We start from the raw sequence: 20,065 nt of genomic DNA, 5'->3' as shown, positions 1-20,065 counted from the left end.
GGGAGGCGCTGCCCCTCAAGCTCGGTCCCCACGGGGCTGGCCGGCTGCTGCTCCGGGCGCGGTCCCGCGAGGGCACTGTGCCCGTGGGACAAAGGACAGGCAGGGCTTTGGAAGTCACCGGCCATCGAGGACGCGCTTTCCCCCTTAGCCGCCGGGCCCTCAGCCTCGCCGGCGCCCCCGTGTGGAATAAACTCCCAGCGCCTTGGAACGACCCCAGACGCGGGCACCCATTCACTCCGGATGGGGGGGGGGGGGGGGCTGGGTGGACCTCCAGGGGCAGGGGGTGACGGTGTGCGCCTCACATTGAAAAGAAAGGGGCTGGGGGGCCGAGAGGGCTCCTGTGACAAGATGGGGAGCGAGAACCCCCAAGCCACGGTGCTCCGTTAAAAAGCGGCCAGTAGCGCCCTGGGGGCGGGAAGGGAGACGTGCGTGTGAGCACCTGTGTGTGTGTGGGGGGGGGGGGGGGATGGACTCAGCTCTGGGGACTCAGGAAGAGTGAGCACTGCCTGTCTCCGAGGGGGTGGGGGGCCAGGCCAGGACCCAAAGGGACACTGTCCAGCCCCTCGTCACCCGACCCCGGACGCTGGGCCACTTCAAGGCGTGGGGTCTGGGTCAGACCAGCTTCCCCCCCGTCCCCCCACAAGGGGCTGCCCAGGACCTGCCTGCTCACCTGTGACACCCTCCTCCCCACCTGGGCCTCTGGGAGCTCCTTCTGGTCTCTGGATCCCCCCACCCTCCCCCCACAGGGCTCTCCGGCCCTCCCCAAGGTTTCCTGGAAGCGCCCACTGCCTGGTGCCCAGCCCGCCCGCCGGCTCCCGCCCGAGGACGGGCCTCTGTCCTCACCTGGTCGCGGGGCCGGGCCATGTCTCTAAGTCATCGCCTCCCAGGTGCCGGGAGCCCTCACCAGTGCCGGGAGCCCTCGCCGGTGCCGGGAGCCCTCCGCCGGTGCCGGAGCAGCCAAAACGGCCCAGGTCCCCAAAAGGCACCCAGCCTTCCGCCGTCAAAACAAGAGCCCACCAGGGTCGGCCTGCCTGGCCTCGCCTCTCGATTGGCTTTTTAAACAGAGAGAGAGAACCTGGTCCGTCCCACACATCACAGTGACCCCCAAAGTCCCATGGGTTGTCTGACGCCCGAGGGGAACGAGGGGCCCGAGCGGCTTCGGCTGCGTGCTGAGGGGCTCAGGGACTGCGGCCTCCGCAGGCTGCAGACGGCTCCAGGCCTCTCCTGTGCTTCGGGCTAGTGCACCTGCCTCTACCTGGGTGCGAGGAGAGCAGTGAACAGCCCTGAGCCCAGGGCGGGAGCCCTCTGCTCTGTTAGGGAGCCCCTGGGGAGGGGTCCTGGTGAGGAAGGAACCCCCCGCCGTCCCTAACACCGCCCCCCCAAGCCTGTTTCTCCAGCAGAGTCTCTGGTCCCAGACCCCCGGCCTTGAGCGCCGCCCGGTGCAGCCGCCGGCCCCAGGCCCAGAGCCCTCAGGGAGCAGCCGCATCCTTTGCATTGTGTCTGTGCCCTCCACCACCCTTAGGTTCGGGCAAGTGCTTCTGTTAGTTTACAGTTAAGTCAAAGCCTGGCCAGTGTGGCTCAGTGGTTCAGGGCTGACCTCTGAACCAGGAGGTCACGGTCCCATTCCCAGACAACACACAGGCCCGGGGTAAGAGTTCAGTCCCCAGTGGGGGCGCGCAGGAGGCGGCCGATCCATGACTCTCTCATGGATGTTTCTCTCCCTCCCTAACTCCCTGAAACCAATAAAAAAACATATTTTTAAAAAACAACAAAAGAACAAGTTGCATTGAAGAAAAACGGTGAGAGAAGAACCGTGCGGGTGTCTGAGGGCCTGACAAAAGGGACCCAGGAGGCTGGGCAGGAACCCGCGGCTGCTGCCCACACGCCTGGCTGCCTCCTCTCCCTTCCCGGCATGTGGTGCCCCAGAAGCTTCTGGAAGGCACACTCGGCCTCCCAGGGCCCGCGTGCAGACTCCCTCTGGGACTGACCCTGTGGTCCCCGGGCCGGCACCCTTCCCGGCCCGGCCAGGGGCGTCAGGAGGGGCAGCCGAGGCCCACGCTGCTGCAATGCCCCGTCCGGAGGCCACGGCTCTGGCCGGACAGCGGGGTCTGGAGAGTCCCAGTCGCAGCCCCGGTCGTATGTTCGAGTTTCAGTCGCTCGAGCAGCATGTACACGCTTACTTCAGACGGGATGACCTGCCATTGCGCGGGGAGCGGCATCGGGTGGAGCGTTTAGCCGGAATGTACCCGTTTGCCGGACTCGGAGCCGTGTCTGTGCATTTTTAAATGCTGGCACGTGTGACAGAGCACGGGTGGCGAGGGTGGACTGTTCCTGTTCCAGGGTCACTGAGTGACTGCATTCCGGCTGCTTAAAGTATGTCTAGGGTGTATCCTTGCCTTCCTGTAAACCGGTCCTGTCTGGTATGTAACTTTTTTTTAAAATATATTTTATTGATTTTTTACAGAGAGGAAAGGAGAGGGATAGAGAGCTAGAAACGTCGATGAGAGAGAAACACCGATCAGCTGCCTCTTGCACACCCCCTTCTGGGGATGTGCCCGCAACCAAGGTACATGCCCTTGACCAGAATCGAACCCGGGACCTTTCAGTCACGCCGCCACCGCCTGGACTCCAGTTTGTTCTAAGGCATCGCCCCCTTTATCAGGTCATTTCACTCCCCTGAAACCGGCCGCACCTGTTTCTCCAAAGAAGTTACCTAAACGTTATTTCAGCCACAGTGAGTGCTGGTGGTTGGCCCGATGCCGCGATGGCAGGCAAAGGCAGGCTGGCCGGCCGGCCGTGCAGCCGGCTGTGTGTCACGGGGAACAGCACCCCCCGGCCCGCAGTGCGCAGGTGTCAGACCCAGGAACAGGAGCCGTGAGGAGCGGCTACCCTCCCAAGAAACTGACCTGCACCCCCAAGTGGGCTAGGACCAACTCCTAGAAAAACCAATTTCTTAGGGGGGAAAAGAGTCCCCTTTATAAAGCTTTATTTCCTTTAAAAACGACAACTGTCCAGGATCCATGTCCCCAAGAGGAAGCTGCCAGGCAAACCTCAGCGGTCCTCCCCACCCCCCGCCCCGCCCCCTGGAGTCCCAGCTGCCCGGCCCTTCGCCCTTTAACAGCGCGGATGCTCTCGCCTCGCCCACGTCTTGTGGAGCTGGGAGCTCTCTCCACCCCAGGGGGCAGGTTTCACCCCCAAACCGGGGTCCCACCCCAATGAACCTCCCTTCTCCCCACCCCTTCCCAAGCCACACCAGAGTTTGCAAAGGTCACCCCGGTCTTTCCAGGGCAGCGGTGGAAGGGAAGCTCTTTAACCCAATGGACTGGAGACCATGCCCCATGGACTAACCCATGTCCTCCTGCTGCGCCCCAGGCTTTGCGGTTAACCAAACGCATCCCTCCCGCAGGACCTTCTACAAACCGGCTCTAATGACCGAACCCTATGGGGACAGGTCCGGCCACGGGAAACGAGTTTTTTACTTGCTCAGCAGAGAGGACTGTGCAGCTGCGTTGGAGGAAGACACAAAACCAGAAAGTGAATTTCCACCGAGTTGCACGGTATTGATGGGGGGGGGGGGGGTACAGCTTGCGTTGATCTCCATTCGGCGTTTGGCTTCCTCTGATGCAAAAGCTGCATGGCTTCAGGGGGGTTTGCTCACGGAATACGGATCTCATCAGCAGGAAGTAAAAGGGTCGCCTCCACCGAGGACCCCAAGAGGGGCCCCAGGCCACCCCACTGGGGATACGCGGTCCAATCCCCTCTCTGCGGCGGGCAACTGGCCCAAAAGCTGCACATTTCCAAATCCTGGCGGCCCGACGGTGCCTCAGTCCTGGGTCACGGCCGCCGCCCGAAGCCTCGCTCCCAGTCCCACATGCACCTCATAACCGCGGAACGAATGAAGGCGCCCCCCGCCCTCCCACGCGCGCCCTGCAACGCGGGGCTCGGCTCCGCTCGGCGGGGCTCGGCGGATGCATCCTCTCCCGCCTTCGGGGGGAGCGGCGGCTCCGTTCCCGCAGCTCCCCTGCTCCCGCCGGCACTTTGGCCCCCATTCCCTCCCGCTCCCGCCCCCCGCCACCCCCCGCGGCCCCTGTGCTCCCGCGCAAAACGGGACGAGTGCCGAGACCCGGAGGCCCCGTTCCAAAAGGCGGGGGTCCCGTGGCGCTGGGCGCCCGCAGCAGCGCCCCTCGCAGGCGGGCGCAGGAACTTCCCGCTTCGGGCAGGAACAATGGCGCTTTTCCCGGAAAACCCGGTCAGGAGGCGGCCGGGCGCGTCCCGGGGGCCAAGCAGGACTCAGCGGTCGACTTCCCGGGTCCGAAGCCCCGCGGCGTCCTCCTCCCCCTCCCCCTCCCCGTCCCCGTCCCCGTCCTCACCCCCCAACAGAGGGCGGGGCCCGGCCGCGCCCCGGGATTCCCGCGCGAGGGGTCCGGCCAGCCCGGCCCGGAGCGGCGCCCGCGCGGACCCAGCCGCGGGCACGAGGCCGAGCTCCCGCGGACAATGCGCGCCCCGCCCCGCCCCCGCGCGCTCATTGGCCGGCGCCGCGTCCCGCCCCCGCGCGCTCATTGGCCTGCGCCGGGTGGGCCCGCCCTCGGGGCGGGGCGCGGCGCCGTGGGGGGCGGGCAGCGCTGCGCGTGCGCGGGGCGGGCCTGCGGGGGCGGGGGCGGCGCTTTGTGTGCGGCGGCGGCGGGCGCGCGGCGAGCGGCGGTGCGGGAGCGGCGGCGCCGCGGAGGGACGCGCGGGCGCGGCAGCATGGAGGAGCTGAGCAGCGTGGGCGAGCAGGTCTTCGCCGCCGAGTGCATCCTGAGCAAGCGGCTCCGCAAGGTGCGTGCGGCCCGGCGGCCCCGCTCGGCCCGCGCCCCGCGCCCCCCGCCCGCCCGCCCGCCGCCGCCCGCTCACGCGCCCCTCTCTCCCGCAGGGCAAGCTGGAGTACCTGGTCAAGTGGCGCGGCTGGTCGTCCAAGTGAGTCCCCGGCCTGCGAGGCCGCTTCCCGCCGGGCCCCCGGCCCGGGAGGGGAAGACCCCGGCGCCGCGGAGCTGGCGGGCGGGGGGAGGGTCTGCGCAGCGCGGGAAGGAAGTTCGCGGGTCCCGCCGCTCCTCCGGCTGCGGGGAGGGGCGCCCGCGCCGCGAGGGGCGGCCCTTTGTTTACAAACCCGGGGCGCGCGGCGCCGGCGGCTCCCCCTGGGGTCGCGGCCCAGCCCCGCGGCCCCGCCGCCGTCCCCGGAGCCCGGCCCGCGTCCTCCGCGCCGCGCGGGCTCCCGCCCATTTGTTGCTGACGCCCCTGCCCCTCCGCCTCCCGCGGACCGGAGCGCCCTCCTGCCGTCGCCCCGCTGTAACCTGAGCTGCCTATTGATGAGCGCGGGCTTCCTTTTTTTTTTTTTTTTTTTTATGGGAGGGAGGGGACTTGACGTTCCCCGAGGGGGCTCTGTTTACAGTCGCTCCCGCGGGCCCGGCTCCCCCTCACCCCCGGACCCCCGGGCCTTTGCTCTCCTCTCTGGTGCCTGGCCCGCGCTTGCTTGGGCGCCAGCCACGTTTTTATAGTCTTGGGGCTGCGCCCCCCGCCCCCCGCCTCTGGACAGCCTCCCCTCCCCTCCCCGCTCGGGCTCCGGGCCAGGGTTTGGGGGCTTCCTCCGCCGACTTCCCTTTCTCCGCCGTTTGATTTCCTCCCGGTGGGGGACCAGCCCTCTGGGGCGGGTGTTCATGGCGGGTGGAGCAGCTGTTTCCCCTGGAGCTTCAAGGCGAGGTACTGGCCTCCGAACCCCGTTTCCAGGAGCGCACCCTGGACCCCTTCTTGGGGTCCCCCGAGACCTGCCGGCCGCAGGGACTGGCTGCTTTCTGAAGGGGCTGCTGCGTGACCACGACCTGCTCTCTGCTTTTCCAGGCACAACAGCTGGGAGCCCGAGGAGAACATCCTGGACCCGCGGCTGCTCCTGGCCTTCCAGAAGAAGTGAGGAGGTGGGGGGGTGGGGGGGTAGGGGGCGGGGCGCTGCTGGCCCTCCAGGGGTCCCCCAGCAGCTGCCCGGGCTCCCTGCTGCCATCCCCATGGCTGGTGGGAAAGATGAAGCAAACTTTCCCCCAAACAGAGCTGCGTCTCCCCCTAAGGAGCCCATCGAGTCAGGGTGCCGTTGGCTGCTGGGAGCCAGACCTGCCGGGATGAACTGTCTCGGTTCCTTCACGAAAAGCTTTGCCCTTTCTGTTGAGTAGTTTGCACACGGCTGATGGAGGCCAGGACGGGGGGTTTGCTGTGGCAATGCAGACCCTGCCCAGGACGTTTCTTTTTCTCGGGGCCGCAGAACACACTACCGAGCGCGGTGCTGAGTGAGCGTGCTGGCCGCAGCCCCTGGCCCGTCTGGGCTGAGTGTGCTTCAGTGGTCCTAGGTGCCATTTCTGTGTTTGTTTAGGAGCCCTGGGCTAGAGAGGCCTTGAGCTGCCGAGGGGAGGGGTGGTGAGAGGCAGGCGAGGGTGGCCACCCCCACCGGCAGGAGGGTCCAGAGGTGCTGTTGGGAGCACACTGGACAGGGCAGGTGTGGGCACTGGGCGGGAGGCCCTGAGTGGATGGAGACAGCTGTCCCTGCTGAGGTCCAGCCGAACGTGACTCGGGTCCCAGAGCCAAGAGGGAGTGTCCACTGACAGAGCCCACGGCCCCGGCTGCCCTCCTTGTGGTCCAGCCGGGGGGACCGGGCTCGGCGGGCAGGGTCCCTAGGAGATGGGCTGTGGGTGCCCAAGAGGCCCGAGAGGTAAAGCGGGCGGTCTGGTCACATCCTGGGCGGCGGGTGCTCTTCCTCCGGAAATGGGGGCGGTCCCGCTGGAGGCCGGGAGCTCGCGGTGTCGTAGGAGGTGACGCGGGAGACCGTCGGCTGCCTCAGTGCCCGCTCGGCGGGTGCTCCCTGGATTCTGGAAGGGCCACGTGCCAGGCCCCAGTGAGGTGCCGTCTGCCGTTTCAGTTACCGGGAAACCCCTCCAGACAGAGCCTCTTCCGGAGGCGGGGGGAGCCTGATACACAAGCGCACGTTCATGTTCTCTCTCCTCCTTTCTCTCTCTCTCTCTCTCTCTCTCTCTCTCTCTCTCTCTCTCAGCTGGGAGGCATCTCTTGTCGCCGTGGCCCTGGCGGGGGGGGGGGGGGGGGTGGTACTGGGGCAGGCCCTCACTCGGCCTGGACTTCAGTTTGAAGTGAGGGGATTGGACCGGGTGACCACAACGGCCCCCTTGGCCTTCTGGAATTCTCCGGGACATTCTGCCTGCAGGGAAGCTGGGGCAGGCGTGCTGTGAGTGGAGTCGGAGAGACCAAACCTGCTCGAGTGCCAGGTTGGCTTGGCGTTCTGACTTGGCTTTGGCTGACGCCGGTGAAGTAGGGGGGCGTGCAGACGTCACGGTGCTGCAGGGGGCTGGACCGCTCACTCCCGTCCACTGATGAGCCACCTCGGCTGGCGGGAGTGGCCGGGTGTTTGCAGCCGTGGGGTTCCGTGACCCTGATGGGTGATTCTCTCCAGGGAGCAGGAGAAGGAGGTTCAGAACCGGAAGAAAGGCAAGCGGCCCCGGGGCCGGCCGCGGAAGCTCACGGTGATGTCCTCCTGCAGCCGGCACTCCAAGCTCAAGGTGGGTGGCCGAGGCCTGCTCTGGCTGCTCGCCTCCCGCTGGGGCGGGTGCAGTGCAGGCGGGAGGGCCGAGGGCTTTGGCGGAGGGTGTCTCTGGCCTCCCACCGCCTCCCGGCCTCCGCGGGGTAGCAGTGTGCCCAGGCTGCTGAGCTTTATTTTTTCCCACTGATTTTTAGAGAAAGTGGAAGGGAGATGGGGAGACAGAGAGAGAGATGTGCATCGATCCGTTGCCTCCTGCACTGGCCTGACTGGGGCCGGGGATCGAGTCACAACCAGGTACAGGCCCTTGACCAGAATCGAACCCAGGGCCCTTCTGTCCTTAGGCCAACACTCTGTCCACTGAGCCAGGCCAGCGCCTTTTTCCTGCTTTTAACTCGCTGCCCCCACTCCCACCCCCAACCCCCTGTAGTCTGGAAGCGACAGGAGGTGCTGGCCTCGGCGTGTCTGAGACCCCTGGGGGGTGGGCGTGTGTGTTCTGGGCCCCGGGACTAGGCCACGAAGGGCGACACCTCCCCCGGTCTCTGCAGGAGCCGGACACCTCCTCCAAGTGCAAGTCCAGCAGCTCCTCCTCGTCCTCCACGTCGTCCTCCTCGTCCTCCGATGAAGAGGGGGACAGCGACCTGGACGCCAAGAGGGGCCCCCGCGGCCGGGAGACGCACCCGGTGCCGCAGAAGAAGGCGCAGATCCTGGTGGCCAAGCCCGAGCTGAAGGACCCCGTCCGGAAGAAGCGCGGCCGCAAGCCGCTGCCCCCCGAGCAGAAGGCGGCCCGGAGGCCCGTGAACCTGGCCCGGGTGCTCAAGACCGCCAGGAAGGACCTGGGGGCGCCGGCCGGCAAGCTGCCGCCTCCGCTCAGCGCCCCCGTGGCCGGCCTGGCGGCCCTGAAGGCCCACGCCAAGGAGGCCTGCGGCGGCCCCAGCAGCCTGGCCACCCCCGAGAGCCTGGCCAGCCTGATGAAGGGCATGGCCGGCAGCCCCAGCCGCGGCGGCATCAGCTGGCAGAGCTCCATCGTGCACTACATGAACCGCGTGAGCCAGAGCCAGGCCCAGGCCGCCGGCCGGCTGGCGCTCAAGGCCCAGGCCGCCGGCAAGTGTGGCCTCGGGCTGGACCTCAAGGTGAGGACGCAGAAGGGCGAGCTGGGGTTCAGCCCCCCGGGAAGCAAACTCCCAAAGGCCCCTGGCAGTGGGGCGATGGAGCCCAAAGGAGGGGCCGGGGGGGCCCCCCACGCCCACAGCGGCAGCAAGGTCCCTGCCGGTTGTCTGGGCCCCCAGCCTGCGCCCACCCAGGAGCTGAGCCTCCAGGTCTTGGACTTACAGAGCGTCAAGAACGGCATGCCGGGGGTGGGCATGGCCGCCCGCCACGCCACAGCCGCCAAGGGCGTCCCTGCCACGGTGCCCGGCACTGGGAAGGGCGCCGGGGCTGGCGCCACCGGGGGCAGCGGGGCCGTGCTGACCGACACCGGCAAGGGCGAGAAGCTGGCCGCCCGGGCGGCCGCTGTGCCCGCCCCGGCGGGGAAGAGGGACTGCGGCAAGGGCGGCGCGGCCCCCGGCGGGCAGGAGGGGCCCGGGGCCCTGGGCAAAGCGGCCGCGCTGTCCGAGATGAGCACCGGCGAGGAGAACAGCAGCTCCGACTCGGACCCGGACCCGGCCTCGGCCTCGCTGCCCGGCGCCAAGCAGAACCTGTCCCTGTCGGTGCAGACCAGCCAGGACTGGAAGCCCACCCGCAGCCTGATCGAGCACGTCTTCGTCACGGACGTGACCGCCAACCTCGTCACCGTCACCGTGAAGGAGTCCCCCACCAGCGTGGGCTTCTTCAGCCTGCGGCACTACTGACCGTGGCCGCCGCCGCCGCCTCCGGCCTGGCTCCCGTGGTGGCCACGCCAGGCCGCTCCGGGGCGGGCAGACGGCCGGCCGTACCTCGATGCCTTGCCGGGGCCCGCCCGCCCCGTTCCTACCTCGGCCTTCGCTTCCCTTCGGCCTCAGGAAGTCTGGGCACACCTGCAGCTCGAGCCAAATCTCCGAACCGCCTCCCGGCTGCTGACGGCTCCTCTTCCCCGGGCACCGATGCTCCAGGAGGAGCTTCTGGGCCAGCGTGGCTGGTGGGGGGCAGGGCCTGGAGGGCCACACCAGGCAGGCAGACCAAGATGGGGTGGGGCAGGGGCCTTGCTGCCAGAACTCCCCCCCCCCCCCCCGAACTGTGCCTGAGCTGTCAGGGTGAGGGGGCGTCATCTCTCACTGTCCTCTCCCCTCATAGCTGAGGGCTGTGGCCTTGATGTAAGGACAGGTCTTGGGGGGCGGGGGGGGGGGGGTGAGGTAGGGGAGGCAGGGACTCTGAGAGGCTGGTTTGGGGCCATCTAACCGGGGGCCAGCTCCGCTGGGCAAGTCCCTGAGCTACTGCACCTGAGGAGCCAGCCTCTGGGTTTGGGGGGCAGGAGGAGAGGGTGCCTGCCTTCCTGCCATCTGTGCCAGGACCACCCGTCCTCCTCTCAGCCCCACACTCTGCCCGGGCCTGCTGGCTGTGCGGGAGCCTCGCCACGTCCCCCCATGGAGAAGCCACCGTCCCTGACAATCCCCCCGCCTCTGGGCCCCGTGTCCTTCCCCGGGGAGACGCTGTCTGCCGGCCTGCGCGTTTGGGAAGCTGGACAGAACCAGAGAGGCCCGCCAGGCGGAGGCCGCAGCCGGAGCTGCCCTGCGTGGATTCCCACCCACCATGCAATGCGTGTCCTGGGCACGGGGGCGAGGTGGGCCAGCTGGGGTGCCACTGAGCCTGTAATGCCAAAAACGGGGCCTTGGGGGGACTCCGGTTTTATTTCTGTGATTGATTAAGGCAGCCTCCACCCCTCCCCCACTCCCAGCCCCGCCCTCCATGCCAAATAGGAACCAGGGCTTCGCTGTAGCCAAATCTGAACCGAGTGCCTTTGGGGACAGCCTGTGTCCAGGACCCCGTTGAGGGGTCTCCACCGGACACGGGGGCTCCAACATGGCATCCCCGACCGGCTGCGGGCGTGGTGCCGCCTTGGCAGCCAAAGACTAGATGGAGTCCCCGCCTGCCAGGCTGAGTCTAGGAAGTGGGCAGTGAAGGGAGACCTGCCCCCTGTGCACCCAGGCAGGGGGAAGCAGTCCCTGCATGGACTGGGGCTCTGGCTGCAGCCCCCTCCTGTCCCCGGGGTGATCACAGGGGTTCACCCCCGCCCCCTCCAGAGGAGCTGATGCCTCCAAATTCTGCAGCTGCTCCGCCTGGTCGTGCTGCCGCCCCTCTGAGCTCACGGGCGCCGGCAGCCAGGCCTCCGGTCCCAACGCGGTGCCTTTACCAGCTCTCTCAATCCCAAAGTTTGATCTGTAAACACCTTGCTCCCGGCCTCTTGGCCTTGCTGGGTGGTGTGTGTGTCTGGGTGCTGTGACCCTAACAGTGTGTGTGTGAGTGGGCCCAGGTGCTCTGAGCTGGTCGCCATGTTTACCAATTAATAAAGCCCTCCTGTTTTATTTGCTGCTGTGTGTGTGTGTAGGTGGGCGGGTGGGTGCATCTAGGCACTGGTCACAGGTCCAGCGTGGCATTGCCTTGTTCCGTAGGGGCCCCTGCCACACAGCGGTGAGCGGGTGTATACGTCCTGTCCTGTCTCGGCTTCTGGGAGTGGGTGGGAAGAAGTAGCCGGCCTGCCCTCCTCCAGGGGGTTGGCATATTTTTATACCTATATTTTTGGTGCCAAAAAGAAGGCTCCTGTTTTGGTTACACTCAAAACTCTGACCTGACTTCAGAGAGCTTGGGCCTCGCTAGAGGTCTCATTGGGGGGAAGCTTTGGGGAAAGACCAGCGCTGTGGGCCAGTGCCAATCCCTGGCTTGATTTGTGTTAAAAGAAAAAGCCAAATTGTTAGTGTATACCACTTTTTATTGCTTTCTTAAGAGAACAAAACTGGGTATGTTACTTCCCTGGGAAACCTAGGTCTTTGTTGAAACAGGACAGCAGCCCAGCCCCCAAATTCAAACAGGACCAACCAGCTAAAGGGAACACCTCCCCCAGAAAGCCCACCAGGGTTTGCTGGGCGGAGTGAGAGCTAGGGGAAGATAGTGCCTCGATGGCCAGGTTTCTGCTCACATGCATCTGGAAATTCTGTGCATTTTCTAGTATTTTTGGGAAACAACACTAGCCATAGGTTGCAGGGTTTTTTTTCAGACGGACATTAATTTATTTAGCAGGGGGAAGAGAGCCAATGTGTCAGACCTTTGCCTTTTCACTTAGTATATCAATAAATGTTTTTTTTTTAATTACCCTGTTGAGTGTCATGAGCGGTGCCTGGAAACACGTGTCTTCACTTTCCCCTTCTTGAGGCAAAATCCTCCAACACGATGGAATAGAAGGAGGGGGATCCAGGGCTCGGGAAGGCGTGGCCACCTTTCTGGGGTGCAAAAAAAATATTTTTAAAATACATTTTATTGATTATCTACAGAAAGGAAGAGAGAGAATTAGAAACATTGATGAGAGAGAAACATCGATCAGCTGCCTCCTGCACACCACCTACCGGGGATGTGCCTGCAACCAAGGTACATGCCCTTGACTGGAATCGAACCTGGGACCTTTCAGTCCCCAGGCCGATGCTCTATCCACTGAGCCACACCGGTTAGGGCCAAAAACAGGTTTTTCCTAAGCAAAGGTGTGGGCTTCATTATAGAAGTGAGTCCCTGCACCAGCGTTTCACAGCGGTTTGGCATCTCAGGGGACGGGGAGCACAACAGGGTCCTGGGTGAGGGTTGCTGCTGGTGTCTGGCGCTGTGATAACGCCATAAACTCACTGAGACCCCTCCCCGCGTCCAGAGACGCTGCCCCGGGAGCCCACCACACGTGGTAACACTTGAAAGGGACACGGCTGTAACATTCCGGGGCCGCAAAGCCCGCAGACTCTGGCTGCGAGGCCTGACCCAGGCTCCCTCAGGGCTTGCTTCCTGAAGAACGGCCCGGGCACCCTCTCCCCGGGGCACCCTCTCCCCGGGGCACCCTCTCCCCAGGCACCCTCTCCCCGGGGCACCATCTCCCGGGCACCCTCAGCAGTTTATCCACACACCTCGCCTCCGGGAGAACTGGCACCCTTGGAAGGAAAGGGAGCGGCCTGCCTGTGGGCGCCCTGGTTTGGGGCAGAGGCCTGGATGCTTTCGTTCAGGGGGTCCTCCTGCAGCTGGAAGCCACCCCAGCTGGAGGGTTTGAAATCAGATTCTACCCAGGAGGCGCTGGCTGGCTTTTGTTCGCCTCCTGAAGCTGGAGCTGGTTGTGTTGGGGGAGGGAGGCTGGGGCCACCCTAGCGGCCTGACCTGGGGTGGGGGCGGCTGCAGGGGGAGCTGGGGGGCTGGGAAGGAGCGGACTGGCAGAGTGGGAGCCGGTGTTACACACAAACACACACACACACACACACTCACACTCACCCGGATGGCCAGCCACTCCTGGGATCATTTATAAGGAGCCTCCTCGGACAGACCACCGTGCGGGCCAAGGTCCACCCCGGCCTTCGTTCCGGGGGTGCGCTGCTGGGTTTGCGGCCTCACCCACCGCCTCCCGGGAGAATGGGCTGGGTCGCCAGGGGCCCCGCCTGGCCTGAGGCGGGCCCGGAGCCCCAGGTCCGAAGGCGCCTGGCATGACCCGTACGTCCAGGCTCCTAGACGGTCCGGCGGCTGGACACCGCGTGCCCTCCCTCCGCACACTGGGAGACCTGGCCGCGGAGGGGCGCGCTGGCCCCCGGGGCGGGGAGAGGGGCGGCCCTGCTCCCTTCCCACCCGGAGGGCAGGGGCCGCCCCGGATGGGCTGCGGCCTCCGCCTCTAGAGGGCGCACGCGTCCCGCCAGGTGGAGCGGCCGGCGCCGGGGCGCGCGGGGCCCGTCTCTGCTCCGCTCTGAGCCCCGCGGGGCCGACGGAACCACCGCGCCCAGGCGCCCCATCGCCCCCGTTTTCCAAGTCTCGGCCCCTCCCCGGGGTCCAGGCCCGAGGCTGGGCGCCGCTGGGAGCACACGGGCCTGCGCCCCTCCGGCCCGCACTTCGGCCCCATCCCGGGCCGCCTCTGGGCGGGGAACTTCCCGGTGAGAAGAAGTCGGGGTGCGAGCCCCCCAGTGCTGGGCGGGACTGCGGGGCGGGGGTCTCCCTCTGCACCGCACAGGGCCCCGATGGGGGTCCGCGCACCCAAGGAGCGGAGAACGGAAAAGCCGCGCCGGCCCCGCGCTGTGGGGCTGCCCTGGGGCGCAGGGGCCGTCGGGTGGGGGTGGGGGAGGCGGCCGCGGCGGGGCCTCCACTCCCGGCGCTTTCCTGGAGGTCCGCCCGGAGAACCGACCCCGAGAGAGGAGCTCCGGTCCCAGCGGCGGTCGGTGGAGGCCGAGCAGCCGGGGAGGGGCAGAGGGGCTCCCGCCGCGCCGCCCCAACACCGGCAGCCGCGCCGGAGGGGGTTCCGGCGGAGCCGCTGGGCCGGGGTTCCGGGGTGACCGCCTGCTCCCGCCCCCCGGGCCTCCCCGCGGGCCTCCCCGCGGGCACAGAACCGGGCAGGAGGTGGGGAGCTCCCGGACTTGTGGGCCGAGAGGGGACGCGGCCCTCCCCTCGCGCTCGCCCCGCTCCTGGGCCCGCGCTGGTTCGGGGCGCCGTCTGCGGGGCTCGGGGCGGCCACTGTGGGGGTCCCGAGAGCGCTGTCCTGTGCGGGTTCACCACCCGCTCCACTGCGGCCAGGGAGGCCCGAACCGCACCCCGCGATCCGGTCCCCGGTCCCCGGTCCCCGGTCCCGCCCCCAGAAGGCCGGCCGGGAGGCTGGGCGCGCGGGGAGCCGCAGCTCCGGGTTCACTAATCACATCAGTTCGCGCCGCGCCGCTCGGAGCTGCCAGTTGCCTAGCAATCCCCGCGAATCCAATTCCTCAATCAATAGCCAGCGGCCTGCGTCGGGGAGGGCAGTCGAGGCTGGAGGTTGGGGGGCAGGTCCAGCCGCGGGACTGGGAGCAGGCGGAGCCCCCGGAGCGCCGGGCAGGGAACTCAGGCCCGGAGGGGGATGGGGGGACCGGCAACATGCGGCCTGGGGTGGAACTCGGCGGGGGAGACCCGACACAGGAACGGGGGACCCTCCAGGGGTCCCCAAGTTCTGCTGGGTCCCAGAGAGACGCACTGGGTAGGTGAGGGAAGCCGGGACCTCTCCTCCCACTCCCTCCAAGCCCAGCTCTCTTCCCGCCCGGTTGGAGTTTATCTTTTTAGGGAAGGGTCTTCGGAGGGGGGATCCGCTGGGTGCTGGGGGAGAGTGGGGGGGAGGACTGAGAGAGGAGGGGCAGGGGCGGGGTGTGACTGCTCCAGTGAGGGGGAGGGGGAGAGGAATAAAGCGGAGACATGTCTATTTACAAAGTATATATTTAAACACGTAAAAAGCGGCATTGGATACAGACAGACACAAGCTTCACTGGAGCGGAGGCGGAGGTCCATCCCAGCTTTGCACGAACCTCCGAACTCAGTAAACCCGACCTGCTCCAGCCCCGGGCGTTTGCAGGCCACCAGCCCCAGCCACGCCCCTGCCGGCCCGTCCCCAGGTCAGCGTCCCAGAGCCAGCGGGGGAGACACACAGCGCGGACAGACGGAGGGACAAAGGTGGGGGCAGAGCCAGGCTGGCCTGGGTGGGAGGGAGCGCGGGCAGCCGGGAGGGAGGAAAGAGGAGGGAGGAGGGAGAGGAAGGAGGGAGGGCAGAGGGAGGGCGGACAGGCGGCAGCCAGGTAGGACCACTCGGTACAGACAGGTCCCTCCGAGGAAGTCTCATCTGAGAACAGACACTCAGTCCCCGCAGGGCGCTGCTTACACAAAGTCTAAAATCCCAGTTTACAAACGGGAGCAGAGAAAGCCCCATCCTGGGGCTTCTTCACAGGCGCAACCTAGCATCCAAACAGACAGCACCAGGGCACACAGTTCACTCTTCTCCCCCCCCCCCCAAGGCGAGAAGTCTGCGGGGAGAGGCAGAGGCAGGCGGTGGGAACACCCAGTGCGAGGGCTGCCCGGTCTCCCCAGTGAGCAGCTCCCCCTCAGCCCCGCCCTGCCCTGCTCGCCCCAGTCTGTGCCTCCTCTGGGCCCTGCCTCGATGGGCGCTGACCAGTCGGGTCTCCGCTGGCCCTTTAAGGGCGGGGAGGCGGGGAGGCCGCAGGGTCCGTCTTGGAGGGGAGAGGGGAGGTTTGTGCTTTTGAGTCGAGTTCTGCAGGGTCGGGGGCTCGCGTTCTGCGTCCGTGGGGTGCAGCGTGCTCACCGCCGGCCGGGACGGGGGCGTCGGGGACGGCCGCCTCTCCCAGCTCCCGCTCCTCCCTCCCCTCCGGCGGAGTCTGGATGTCGAGTTCAAACGGAGAAGCCGCGCATCGAAAAGGACTATAAATTATAGCTTTTGCTTTGGGGAAGGCGGGGAGGTACGAGCAAAGTTCCGAGGCGCATTCTTGGACGGAGACCTCGCCGCGCCCCTCCTTCCCGGCCCCGCCGCCGGGTGCGAGTCCTCCCGGCGCCCGCCAGGCCCGGCCCCGCCGCCGCACCCACAGCCGGGCCGGGCCCAGGCCCCGCTCCAGCCGCCTCCCTCCGTGGGTCCGCAGGGTGGGCCCCTCTGGCCGCGCGTCCGTCCGTCCGTCCCGGAGCTGGCGGCCCGCCCTCCGCCAGGGAGGCGGGTCCGACTCCTCCGGGGAACCGGGGGCCGGCTCTGCTCCCGGGGCGCGAGCAGCCACGAAGAAAACGTCCAACCCAGACCCCGCTGGTGAGACGGCCTCCGGCTCTGGGCACGGACGCGCCAGCCTCCCCGTTTGTCCTGGCATCTCGGGAATGTAAACAGATTCGCTGGGTTTCTGTTCTCTGCGGAGCGAGGAGAGGAAGGGAGGGAGCCGGGCCCCGGTGTCCGCGTGACACACTCATACGCACGATCCGATCTGCGTGGAGAACAGGCACGTCCCCCCTAAAGTGCATTTCCTGGCGCGGCCCTGGGGGGCGTCAGCTGCTCCCACCCGCCCCCCGCGACTTCTCACCTCCGAAGTCACACACACACAAGTGATTCACGTTACTACTCCCCCCGCAGCCCTCCTTCTTAATCTAAAAAAAAAAAAATGGAAACACAGACTGACCCCACCCCCTACTTTCTGATTGGGGAGCCAATCTTTGGCTGGCCTGGCTGGCCAATGGGGGGAGAGAGAAAATCTGGGTCCTGCCTCGGTGCCAGGGGGCTGCCCGGGCGGCAGTGGGGTTGCCGTGGGGCTGTGGGAAAAGGGAGGAGGGGAGGAGGGCCAGCTGAGTCCCTCCAGACACCGCCAGAGGCCCAGTACCCGGTCCCCAACCTCCCCAGACCCCTGGGGAGCGGAGGGGCCCTCGTGCCCCAGGCAGCCTGTCGGCCCCAGCTAACCCACACGGAGCCCGTCTCTCTCTCCGTGTTAAATAAAACAACTTCGAGAGTTGAAATATATATATTTAGATATTTTTTTCTTAAATAACATATTTACATCTAATAGAAAATATAACTCTAGAATAATCTTCCAACCAAAACTGACAGGGAGGAAGGAGGGAGGAAGGGGTGGGCTGTGGGACGTGGGGGGGGGGACGGGGGAGCCCACAGGCTGCCTCCCACCCAGAAATAAAAAGCATCCTTTATGCCAGGCTCGCGCTCTCTCTCTCTCTCCCGCTCTGATCCGGGGTCACCCACCCAGCACTTCATCTTTTCTCCTTAAAGAAGCCTTGGTCCGTGTTACTTTCCTTGATGGTGACGGTCAGAAAGTTTGAGGTCACGTCGGTGACAACCACCTTCTCCAGGTTGGTCAGAGAAGGGCTCCAGGACTCCTCCTCGGGGTCCCCCAGGATTCTGGCCACGGGGATCCTGGCGATGAGAGAGGGCCTTCCCCCCTGAGCCCCCATGTCCCGGTACAAGCCCCCCACAGAGCCGGGGGTGCCTGAGCCGTGCCGGACCCGGGGGCCCCCAGGGTCCAGGGCACTCTGGCCTCTGGCCTCCAGGAAGGCGGCCCTGTGCTTTATGACCCTGGCGGGAAAGGTGTCCACGGCCAGTTTGCCTGTGGCCTCGGCCGGGCCGGGGCTGGCCACCCCGCACTGGGCCAGGTGGGAGTCCTGCCTCCGGGCCAGCTGGATCACGCTGTGGCCCGCCGGGAGCTTCCCGGGCCCAGAGGGGGCGTCCTCCAGCTTCCTGCTCTTGAGGTAATCCCCCAGCCCGTCGCCGGCGTCTCCCGAGGGCCTCTGCGCGGGGTCCAGCAGCTCCTTCCGGGGCTTGGGGCCCCTCTTCTTGGAGCTGTCCCCCGGCGAGCTGGGCTTGTCCTCCACGCGGCCGGCGCCCCGGTCCCGCTCGCGGTCCCTCTCCCTCTCTCGCTCCCGGTCCCTGTCCCGGTCCCGAGGGGGCTCCACGCGGCAGGTGCTACTGGTGCTGCTGCTGCTCCCGGGCGGGGACAGACCCATGTTCCGGAGGCCCTCTCGGGCTCGGGAGGTGGAAGCCAGGTCCTGGGGCGAGCGGCCAGGGTAAGGGATCCGGAGGCCCCGGGCAGAGTCGCTTCGGAACTCGTACGTCTTGGCCTTGGCCTTGGCCTGGGCCTACCGAGGAAGGCGGTGTCAGCAGTGGGGCAGGGCCCTGCCCACACTGCTCCCCAAGACCCCTCCTCCAGACAGCCTCTGGGTCTCCCCCCCAGAATTTCTGGGCGGGTGGGGGTGGGGTGGGTGGGGGTGGGGCTGGGGGTGGCAGTCTGGGGGAAGGGGTGGGGAGTCACAGGGACCAGCCATTCACAGCAAGCACACCGCCTGTATTCACTACGTCTCTATTCGGGAAGGCTGGGGGCGGGAACTCAGAGTGGCTAAGGCCCTCCCACAAGACAACCCTCGGCACAGCCACTGACCTGGTCCACGGCCTGTCTGGGGGTTCCCTCCTAGATTACAAATAGACAAAGTGTGTGGACACCCCGTTGGTTCACCAGCCCGCAGGGTCAACACTGCTGTCCACCACTGGACAAGTCCATCCTACCTTGAGGAGGAAGGTTTTGGGTTTGGGTCCTCGCTTTTTGGGGCCGTAGAGCTCCATCTCGCGTTCCCTGGAGGAAGGAGGGGGAAAGGTGAGCGGAAGGGGCGAGGGGACGGGGCTGGGCCGGTCCAGGCTGGGGAGAAGCCGCCGCCTTGTGTCTGAGGGGGAAGCGGAGGCCGGAAGGGCCTGTACCTCTCCTCGAAGGCGGCGAGCAGGCGAGCATCCAGGATGTTTTCCTCCGGCTCCCAGGTGCTGTACCTGGAGGGAGGCAGGAGGAAGGGGCGTGAGCCCGGGGCGGGGAGAGAGCAGCAGGGGGGAGTGTCTGTCTGTAACTTTTCTCCTTCATTGTGTTGTATTTCAACATAAAGGGGGGAAAAGAGGAAGAAAGAAACCTCCCGAATAACAGCCTGGGGTTGAGCATTGCATATAACCTACTTACTTCTGCGACCAGCCCTTCCATTTCACGAGGTATTCCATGCGGCCCTGTGGATGCAACGGGGGGATGTGTGTGTGCACGGGAGTAGTGCATGACGGGGACACAGAAATACATGCAAAAAATGCATGCACCGAATGAATGCCTGGGATCCTGTCGCAAAGGACACGAGTCCACGGCATCGCCCCCTGCACGAAACGCTGCACAAAGTGCATGCACCGGCATCCACCCCCACCCCGCCCCCCACTCATGCAATCTGTGCATCGCTGCAAGTCTAAGGAAAGCGCTTGGGCTCAGAGCCGCCGCCGCCGCCGCCGCCACGGCCGCGGCCGCTGCTGGGACCTGGGGGAAGGGAAGCTGGGCTGCAGCAGGGGGAGGGACCTGGGCCGGGAGGGGAGGGCCCGCCGGCCTCGGCTCCAGGCCCAGGGGCACCTACTTTCCGTATGCGCCGTTTCAGGAGGGCTTCGGCCGCGAACACCCGCTCCCCAACCGCTGAAAGCTCCATGTTGACTCGCCGCTTCCCCCCTTGGCTGCTTCCAGGAGCAGAAAAGCAGCAGCCAGCGCACGACAGACCATAATACTCTGCCGCTGACGTCAGTCTCCTCCCCCTCCCGCGCGCTCGCTCCCTCCCCGCCTCCCGCCGCTCCCCGCTCCCCCGCCCGGCCGCCCGGCGCTTCCTCCCGCCCCACGTGTTGCTAACGACGTTGCTAAAGCCGAGCGGACGGGGGCCGGCTGCCCCGCGCGCTGATTGGGCGGCCGCCGGGCCACGCCCCCTCCCTTTCTGCCCGCGTTGCTACGTGACCCGCGTTCCGATCGCCAGGGGGCGGAGCCGCGGCCGCTCCGGGGACCGAGCGCGAGGGGGTGGGGGCCGCCGCCGGAAGTGACGTCGCGGGGAGGGCGGCGCGGCCGCTGTCAGTCTGCCGGGCTGGCGAGAGGGGCCGTCCGCCCTGTGTCTCCGCCCCGGCCCCTTCCCCCTCCACCGAGCGGTCTCTCCGGCGCTCCGGGCTCCCCGCCGCTCTCGCTGGGACCCCCGCGGCCGTGTCAGCCGGGCCCCGCCCTCCCGGCAGACCCCCGGCCCGCC

The 20,065-nt window shown here is 66.8% G+C and overlaps 2 protein-coding genes across 4 annotated transcripts; one reads left to right on the top strand and one right to left on the bottom strand.

Annotated features, from left to right (window-relative positions):
* The first annotated feature begins 4,657 nt into the window (after positions 1 to 4,657).
* Positions 4,658 to 9,508, top strand: CBX2 (chromobox 2). Of its 2 annotated transcripts, XM_084861994.1 has the most exons (6): positions 4,658 to 4,818; positions 4,913 to 4,956; positions 5,875 to 5,940; positions 7,484 to 7,589; positions 8,116 to 8,634; positions 8,665 to 9,508. In XM_084861994.1, exons 1-6 carry the CDS (start codon positions 4,747 to 4,749, stop codon positions 9,415 to 9,417), a joined length of 1,560 nt encoding a protein of 519 aa, XP_084718120.1. In that variant the 5' UTR covers positions 4,658 to 4,746; the 3' UTR covers positions 9,418 to 9,508. The 2 variants fall into 2 exon arrangements, with proteins under 2 accessions (XP_084718120.1, XP_084718119.1); XM_084861993.1 differs by having other exon boundaries at positions 8,116 to 9,508.
* A 7,495-nt stretch (positions 9,509 to 17,003) lies between these two features.
* CBX8 (chromobox 8) lies at positions 17,004 to 19,590 on the bottom strand. Of its 2 annotated transcripts, XM_084862040.1 has the most exons (6): positions 19,421 to 19,590; positions 18,991 to 19,034; positions 18,744 to 18,809; positions 18,555 to 18,621; positions 18,430 to 18,459; positions 17,004 to 18,130 (listed from the first exon to the last, which is right to left on the bottom strand). In XM_084862040.1, exons 1-6 carry the CDS (start codon positions 19,487 to 19,489, stop codon positions 17,249 to 17,251), a joined length of 1,158 nt encoding a protein of 385 aa, XP_084718166.1. In that variant the 5' UTR covers positions 19,490 to 19,590; the 3' UTR covers positions 17,004 to 17,248. The 2 variants fall into 2 exon arrangements, with proteins under 2 accessions (XP_084718166.1, XP_084718167.1); XM_084862041.1 differs by lacking the exon at positions 18,430 to 18,459 and having other exon boundaries at positions 19,421 to 19,587.
* Between the last annotated feature and the right edge of the window lie 475 nt (positions 19,591 to 20,065).

Source organism: Pipistrellus hanaki, assembly GCF_964339955.1.
Source record: "Pipistrellus hanaki genome assembly, chromosome: 16".
Lineage (NCBI taxonomy): Eukaryota > Metazoa > Chordata > Mammalia > Chiroptera > Vespertilionidae > Pipistrellus > Pipistrellus hanaki.
The sequence above is the reverse complement of the archived record's forward strand: the minus strand, read 5'-3'. Positions and strand labels throughout refer to the sequence as shown.